The following is an 8,701-nucleotide window of genomic DNA, read 5'->3' on the forward strand; positions in this document are numbered from 1 at the left end:
GGCATCACAGCTCACAGCAACCTCCAACTCCTGGGCTCAAGCATTCTCCTGCCTCTGCCTCCCAAGTAGCTGGGACCACAGCTGCCCGCCACAAAGCCTGGCAATTTTTTGGTTGCAGCCATTATTGTTGTTTGGTGGGCCCGGGCTGGATTTGAACCCGCCAGCTCAGGTGTATGTGGCTGGCGCCTTAGCTGTTTGAGCCACAGGGGCCAAGCCAGCATCATTTCTTTTGAAATAATGATATTTACTATATAATCTCAAAGAAAAATGGCAGAGCTTTAAGTATTTGCTTAAAAGGACAAATACTTTGAAAATTAATGCTTTTGCAGGTCACAGCCATTCAGGGCACAATGTAGTGGCCCTGAGCTTCACAGCCTTAATTTATTTGGGTGTTAGATTCACAGAGCTTCTCTGTCCGCCTGGGAAATTACTCAGTGTGGATAAACAGGGGTAGCTCATGGGTTTTGGCTTTTGTTCTTAAGTGTTTTTGTGGTCATTAGAAAATAATTTTTCACATATTTACTGTTAATAAAAATATCCCAACAAAATGAAGTGGCCTGGGCTGGGCACCATGCCTCATGCCTATAATCCTAGCACTTTGGGAGGTTGAGGAGGGTGGATTGCCTGAGCTCATGGGTTCGAGACCAGCCTGAGCCAGAGCAAGACCTTGTCTCTAAAAATAGCCAGGCGTTGTGGCAGGCACCTGTAGTCTCAGCTACTCAAGAGGCTGAGCTAAGAGGATCTCTCGAGCCCAGGAGCTTGAAGTTGCTGTGAGCTGTGATACCACAGCACCTACTGAGGGTGACAAAGTGAGACTCTGTTTCAAGAAAAAGAAAACGAAGGCTTGCGCCTGTAGTTCAGCAGCGAGGGCACCGGCCACATACACCAGAGCTGGTGGGTTCAAATCCAGCCCAGGCCTGCCAAACAACAATGACAATTACAATCCCCCCCCAAAAAAAGCCAGGCGTTGTGGCCCGCACCTGTAGTCCCAGCTACTTGGGAGGCTGAGGCAAGAGAATCGCTGAAGCCCAAGAGTTTGAGGTTGCTGTGAGCTGTGACAAGGTACTATGTACCTAGGGCAACATAGTAAGACCCTGTCTCCAAAAAAAAAAAAAAAAAAAAAAAAAGAAGTGATCCTGCACGCCCTGCAGCCTTGTCTCACCCCAACCTACCCTCTCTCTCGTGTTCTTATCTCAGCCCTCGGCCTGTCCTCTGTGTAGCCTCCTCAGAGTGCAAGCCTCCTCTGAAGCCTCTAGGTTAGCGCTGGACCCTGAAGTCTGCCCAGCTCTGGGAGTGGCCTCTGGTCCCTCCCTCCTCCCCCGCATCTCCCCTTTGCTGTGCAGCACAGGGTGTGGAGTGGGCCCTCCTCACAGCAGAGCTTCAGCTGCAGCCCCTGCCACCAACCTGAGTGAAGGGGAAGTGCCAGCATGACATTCCCAGGTAGAGCAGACTTCCAGGAGTTTGTGTGCCACTTTGGTACTGACACTCAGAGCTTTGGGTGTTTCATACTTGATTTGGGAAGAGGCGTGGTGGTGAGTGCTGTGGGGATCTCTGGCCCGGCTCACACGGCCGCCTGTCCTACCGGTTGCAGTGAAGCGCTACGTCCGCAAAGGGGTCCCGCTGGAACACCGTGCCCGAGTGTGGATGGCACTGAGTGGGGCCCAGGCCCAGATGGACCAGAACCCTGGCTACTACCACCGGCTCCTCCAGGAAGAGAGAGACCCCAGCCTGGACAACGCCATCAGGACAGGTGAGGCGCGTCCTCCTCTGGAACAGAGCCCCACCCAGCTCTCAGCTGCAGTGTTGAGGAAGCAACTCATGTCCTTAGTGAGGCCTCAGTTGTTTAATTTGAAACCATATTTTCCTCAAAGGGTTCAACACTGAAGGGTTCACAAGGGAAGAAAAAGATTTTTAATTCACTCAGCAAATTTGAGTGCCTGCTGGCTGATTAGGAAAACAGGGCAAGGGTCAGCACCTGTGGCTGAAGCGGCTAAGGCACAGCCACATACACCTGAGCTGGCAAGTTCGAATCCAGCTGGGCCCACCAAACAACACTGATGGCTGCAACCAAAAGAAAAAAAAAAATTGCCACGCGTTGTGGTGAACACCTGTAGTCCCAGCTGCTTGGGAGGCAGAGGCAAGAGAATCGCTTGAGCCCAGGATTTGGAGGTTGCCATGAGCTGTGATGCCACGGCACTCTACCCAGGGAGATAGCTTAAGGCTCTGTCTCAAGAAAAAAAAAAAAGGAAAACTGGGCAAACAGGTGACTTAGGCCCACGGTCCCAGCACTTTGGAGGCTGAGGTGGGAGGATTATTAAGGCCAGGAGGTGGAGGCCGGCCTGGGCAACACAACAAGACCCCGTCTCTATAAAAAGTTTAAAAGACGGCAGCGGCTCGGCGCCTATAGCTCAACCGGCTAAGGCGCCAGCCATGTACACCTAAGGTGGCGGGTTCGAATCCCCAGCCTGGACCCGCCAAACAACAATGACGGCTGCAACCAAAAAATAGCCGGGCGTTGTGGCGGGCGCCTGTGGTCCCAGCTGCTTGGGAGGCGGAGGCAGGAGACTCGCTTGAGCCCAGGAGTTGGAGGTTGCTGTGAGCTTTAATGCCACGGCACTCCGCCCAGGGGGACAGCTTGAGGCTCTGTCTCAAAAAAAAAAAAAAAAAAGACGGCAGCGCCTGTGGCTCAGTGGGTAGGGCACCAACCCCATATACTGAGGGTGGTGGGTTTCAAACCCGGTCCCAGCTAAACTGCAACAAAAAAATAGCCGGGCATTGTGGCAGGTGCCTGTAGTCTCAACTTGGGAGGCAGAAGCAGGAGAATCGCTTGAGACCAAGAGTTGGAAGTTGCTGTGAGCTGTGATGCCATAGCATTCTACCTAGGGCAATTGCTTGAGGCTCTGTCTCAATAAATAAATAAAACTCTGTCCCCATTAAACAACAATCCCTTGTCCCCTGGCAACCCTGTTCCACTTTCTGTCTCTGTGGCTTTGACCCTTCCAAGGGCCTCCTGGAGGGAGAATCTCAGAGCCTTTGTCTTCTTGTGACCGGCTTACTTCACTCAGTATGATGTCCTCAAGGTCCATCTGTGTGGTAGCCTGTCAGGCTCCTCCATGGTGAGGCAGAGTTATGTTCCACATGTGTCTGGACCACGTTTTGTTTATCCGTCACTTTATCAGTGGATATGTGGGTTCTCCCACCCAGCTGTCAGGGGCACTGGTGCTGTGCACACTGGGCCCGGTCAGTTCCTCAGGGCGTACCCGAGGTGGGACCACGGTCACGTGGTCACGCTGTGGTTGTTTTTAAGGATCTGCACAAATCCTTCTATAGGGACTGTATGGGGGATGTTTCATGGCCAGAGAGCCAGCTTTGTGTACATGAATATAGCTGGGAGCTCATCCCTGCCTGCAGCCCCTCTCTTCCCCAAGAACAGTGTCTTCAAACACAGTAACCAATATCACACAGGAGTGGACACAACTGGTCTCTCTAGTCTGAAATAGCAAAAACACTCACTTTCCCTCAACTGACTCCCTTTCTTGGAAAGTTTAGAATCATAAGGGCGAAGTTTTTTCTGTAAAACACTCAGTGAGGAATGACGTACTCAGAGATACTGAGCTTAGCTTACCTCCCAGCTCTCGCTTTTTTGTTTTTTGAGATAGAATCTCAAGCTGTCACCCTGGGTAGAGTGGCATGGCAACATCATAGCTCACAGCAACCTCCAACTCTCGGGCTCAAGCCATCCTCTTGCCTCAGTTTTTTGTATTTTTAGTTGAGACAGGACCTTCCTCTGGCAGAAGGCTAGTCTTGAACCTGTGGCTCAGGAATCCACCTGCCTTGGCCTCCCAGAGTCCTAGGATTACAGGCATGAGCCACCACACCTGGCCTAGATCTCCCTTTTTATAAGCAGAGATTCGGCTTCAGGCAGGAGGCTGGGAACAGAATTGCTGTAGAGAGATGGGTGCCAGGAGGTTGGGCCTGGCAGGAACGAGGGCAGCGTGGTCTTACCTTAGAGCATCACCAGAAGGCTGGGGGGTCTCATGAGTCCTGCCTTGGTACATGCGTGACAAGTTTGGTCACACATAGCACAGTGGCAGACACATCTGTCAGACGGCTGGTTAGTCAGAGAGTGGTGCACATGTGTAGGTGGCTGCACATCCCTGTTCTGCCTTCCTGCGGGTTGTGGGGAAGGTTGGCCACAGCAGGCCATGGTGCCAGGTTGGTGTAGTGCTCAGTGAGCCTGTGGTCCACACACGCCTGGGTCTCCCTGGCACAGAACGGCTTGGCCGGGACTTGGTCTGGCTAAGAGGTTCGGGGGAAGGATGGCTGCAGCAGCAGGGGGCCGCCAAAGATGTGGGTGTCTGATGGGCAGAAGGGACTGCACACAGTGGTCGGCAGTGCGGGGTCTGGTCAGCTCCTAGTGGTCAGTCAGACTGTCTCTGAAAAGGAGTCTCAGTATGTTCCACACCCTTTGTGTTTGATCCTCAGAACTATGAGGCTCTCCCAGGGTCCTGGCACAGCCTCCACTTGTCCACCCTGGTGCTCTAGTCTGACTCGTCCTTATCCCAGATAAGTCCATGCCACTGTCCCTGACTGTGAGGGGACACTCTGGCCACCTCTTCCCCAGAATCTAGAGGATGTCCCTCCTGCCTGGTGTAGGGAGCGTGTCCTGCATGAGAAGCCTATCCACACAACCTGTGTCCAAACCAGTTCTTAATCCTAGACAGAACCCCATGTGCCACTGGGCAGCTGTGAAAGGAGTCTGAGGTATCACAGCGCAGCCACCTTCAAGTAACTCTTGCTTGTGAATTGCCATGCAGATCTGAATCGGACCTTCCCAGACAACGTGAACTTCCGGAAGACCGCAAACCCCTGTTTACAGAAGGCCCTGTATAATGTGCTGTCAGCTTATGGGCAGCACAACGAAGGTGTGGGGTACTGCCAGGTGAGCCCCGGGACCTCTCGGGTTGGCGTGGTGTTCAGGAAGGAGGAGGAAGTGCACACTGGTGAGCTGGCAGCAGGGACACCCCAGGGTCCGGGCTGAGTCTGCCCGTCAGTCACCCCATGAGCCTCTAAGTCACAGGGCCTCACAGAAGGCTCCTTCTCTGCTGCCAGATGGACAGAAGGGACATCTGCTTGATGACTTCTTTCTGGTATCAGGTAGAAGACAGGATGAGGGTTGGAAGTTGGGAAGCAGGGAAGGATTGGATTAGGTGAACACAGGACACCTGGGTCCTTGCAGATGGCGTGCGGGGCGCACGTAGGCAGGTGTGTGCTGGGAGGTACCTTCCTCAGAGGTTGTCTCTGGAAGTCCCTCCTTCCTGACTCCAGGATGTGTGCCTGGCAAGTGTGGTTGGGAAGAACTGTTTCTCCATCCTCTATGACGCTGTCTCAGCCTGGGCACGCATCTAGGGGATGCTTTCACTCATAACTGGGTCTGCAAGAGGAGCCCAACGTAAGAATGGCCAGCAGCTATGCCATTTGCCTCTCCTGTGTATGCGCATGTGAGGCTGTGTGTGATGCCCAAACCTGCCTGCATGGAGCTGTGGTGCGGTCTCCTGAGTTCACAGGGGAGCAGCGTGGACAGCCTGCAGGGCCACAGCACCCCCCCACCCCAGCACAGCAGGCAGCAGGTTTCCAGAGCACACATGGAGTGTGATTGCCTGTGACCATGTGTAACTGTGTGAGCATCAGATGCTATCCCATCCTCGCGCTGGGCTCTATGAGCCCACATCTGGGTTAAAGGCATCCCAGTAGGACAGGAAGGGGATTCAAGTGCCTAGCTCTGAAAGCAGAGGGACAGTAAAAGCCAGCAATGAGGCAGCTCATTTGCTAAGCCTGGTTTGAACAAACTCTGTGCCAAGTGCATCTTGTTTTGGCAGCTTTAGTTCTCTCCTGGAAGGCCCTGGGCATGATGGCATGGGGGCAGTGAGGAAGACAGCCCTTGGGAAACACCCGTGGCAGGGACACCTGCAGTGCACTAGCTGCTCACTGGGAAACTCATCAGGCTGCACCAGCACCCTGCCCCACTGCACACAGGTGGTGCTTGCAGAGACATGGGGCGGGGCGCAGCCCTTCCCAGACTAACTTCCTGTCATTCTCAGCCTCTCCTGCTGTCGTTAAACTCACTGTCCTGGAGCGAGAACTTGGCCTTTAGGAGCTGAGGCAAAATGGCTAAGAAATTGTCCTTAGATCATTTACTATTCTTTTGGGTTTTAAAAAATAGCTTTATTTAAAAAGCACACACATATAACATAGTGGGGTGTTGTGGCGGGTGCCTGTAGTCCCAGGTACTTGGGAAGCTGAGGCAAGAGAATCACTTAAGCCCAAAAGTTTGAGGTTGCTGTGAGCTGTGATGCTATGGCACTGTACCGAGGGTGACAAAGGAAGACTCTGTCTCAAAAAATAAAAGCACGCACATAGCTGGCACAGTGGTATACACCTGCTGTCCAATGACTCAGGAGGCCAACACAGCAGGGTGCTACGGCCCAAAATTGCTTCAAGGCCAGCCTGGGTAACATAGTGAGACTGCCATCTGTAGACACACACACAATTTTATAGATCACCATGGGACCAGAGCTCTGCTGACTTTCAGATCATACACGTAGACACAGTGGACGTACATGCTGTGTGTTTGCCATGGGAGTTGCGACAAAGGGCCACAGGTGGGGCTGGAGCTGCAGAGTGTTATTCTCTCAGAGCTGAGACCCAGGTGGTCAGGGCCAGCTGCCTCAGGGTTGGGGGATCTGTTCTGGCCTCTCCATCCTGGGAGGCCACACAGTATGGGCATGCAGTGTCGTCACTCTGACTGTGACCTCCATCCTTGTGGGCCTCCTTGTTCCACTCTGCCTAAGGATACTAGGCCTGCTGGCCAGGGCCCACCTGCTCCACCGGGCCCTCGGGTGGAATTGCATCTGCATCCATCTTTTTCCCAAGTGAGGTCACATTCTCTCTTCATCATGAGAATTGCGGAGGGGGGTGACACAGTTCAACCCATAACGTATGTGGGGAGTCAGAAGTGCACAGGCCCCGGGTTTGCTTGTTGCTATCTACAGGGCAGCGTAATCCATGCAGATGTTGTGTTCTCCCAGGGTCTGATCTGATGCAAAACAAAGATCTTGCCAGTCCAGTGGTCACATCCTTACAGGCAGCCTCTGCTGTCATCATGGATGAGAGAGGCTATGTGTGCCTTGGCTCTTGGTGACTGTCCCCACATCCGCATGCAGACCCAAGTGGTCACAGTGCTGCCAGCAAAGTGCTCTCAGCAGCCCACCCATCTACATTTTGTATGATGTTAATTTATCAAATTGGTTGGCAAAGGCTGAATTTTTTTTCCTTATTACTAGAAAAATGCATATTTATTTTAGAAAATACAAGGCAGCGCCTATAGCAAGGAGTAGGGTGCCGGCCCCATATGCCAGAGGTGGTGGGTTCAAACCCAGCTCTAGCCAAAAAAAAAAAAAAGAAAGAAAAGAAAATATAGATAAGCAGGTGGGGCATGGTAGCTCATTCCCATATCTTAGCACTCTAGGAGGCCAAGGCAGGTAGATTGCCTGAGCTCACAGGATCAAGACCAGCCTAAGTAAGAGCAAGACCCCGTCTCTAAAAATAGTTGGGCATTGTGGCAGGCACCTGTACTCTCAGCTACTGGGGAGGCTGAGGCAAGAGTATCACTTGAGCCTAAGAGTTTGAGGTTGCTGTGAACTATGAAGCCACGGCATTCTACCAAGGTCGACCAAGACTGTCTCAAAAAAAAAAAAAAAGAAAGAAAGAAAGAAAATACAGAAGAGCAAAAAAGAAAATGGAAGTCTTATGAGCCCAGTCTCCCAGAACAGATGTTGACTCGTGGCTGGGAAGCCTGGGTCTGGCACTGCCCTTTCTGGGACGGTCACACATGTGGCATCTGCTGGCAGTATGGCTCTGGGTAGGCACATGTGCATCTCCCAGAGTTCCCAGCAAAGAACTCTCTCAGTGCACTGCAAAAGTCAGACCTGCTCCTGACGGTTTTTACAAACTGGCCCTTGTTATAGTTCCCCTTTGGTGCTGAGAGTCGTGTTATTAGTATACATTAAAGTTTTTAGAAACCAATGGTAAGCGATACCACTTTATCACAAGGTTTCCATTGATTTTAGCATCCTAAGGTAGTATTCAGAAGGGTTTCGTTTAACTCCTTCCTTTGTTTTTTTTGCCACAGTTATAATTAAACACATTACTGCATGGTGGATGCTCAGTCTCTCTAAAGTCCTGATAGCTTATTCTAGAATTACAAGTTTTTAGGGGAGAGCAATAGCATGGAAGCCAGTAGCTGGTGACTGTCAAACTGCACAGTGCTATAAACTGTTTCTGTTTTCTAATTTCAGGGAATGAACTTTATAGTGGGATATCTGATTCTCATAACAAAGAATGAGGAAGAGTCTTTCTGGCTGTTGGATGCTCTTGTGGGGAGGATACTGCCTGGTATGTGGGATGTTTCTACTCTAAGGCTGAACTGTCCTGAATCTGGTGTTACCAAAGTGGTTTGCTGATAACTCAAGTTTACTTAAGATACAATTAAATTGTGAGCTAAAGATAAAGTAAATAGGCTCGGCGCCTGTGGCTCAACCAGCTAAGGCGCCAGCCATGTACACCCAAAGTGGCAGGTTCGAATCCAGCCCGGGCCCACCAAACAACAATGATGGCTGCAACCAAAAAATAGCCGGGCGTT

The 8,701-nt window shown here is 51.7% G+C and overlaps 1 protein-coding gene across 1 annotated transcript in view; it reads left to right on the top strand.

Annotated features, from left to right (window-relative positions):
- Window positions 1-8,701, top strand: part of GRTP1 (growth hormone regulated TBC protein 1) — a 30,794-nt gene that overhangs the window by 6,247 nt on the left and 15,846 nt on the right. The window contains exons 3-5 of the mRNA XM_003799983.3: window positions 1,592-1,750; window positions 4,818-4,942; window positions 8,358-8,454. Coding sequence (XP_003800031.1) covers window positions 1,592-1,750; window positions 4,818-4,942; window positions 8,358-8,454 — 381 coding nt within the window. The remainder of the gene's footprint in view (window positions 1-1,591; window positions 1,751-4,817; window positions 4,943-8,357; window positions 8,455-8,701) is intronic.

The sequence above is a fragment of the Otolemur garnettii genome, unplaced genomic scaffold (assembly GCF_000181295.1).
Source record: "Otolemur garnettii isolate 467f Iridium unplaced genomic scaffold, OtoGar3 scaffold00161, whole genome shotgun sequence".
NCBI classification, from domain to species: domain Eukaryota; kingdom Metazoa; phylum Chordata; class Mammalia; order Primates; family Galagidae; genus Otolemur; species Otolemur garnettii.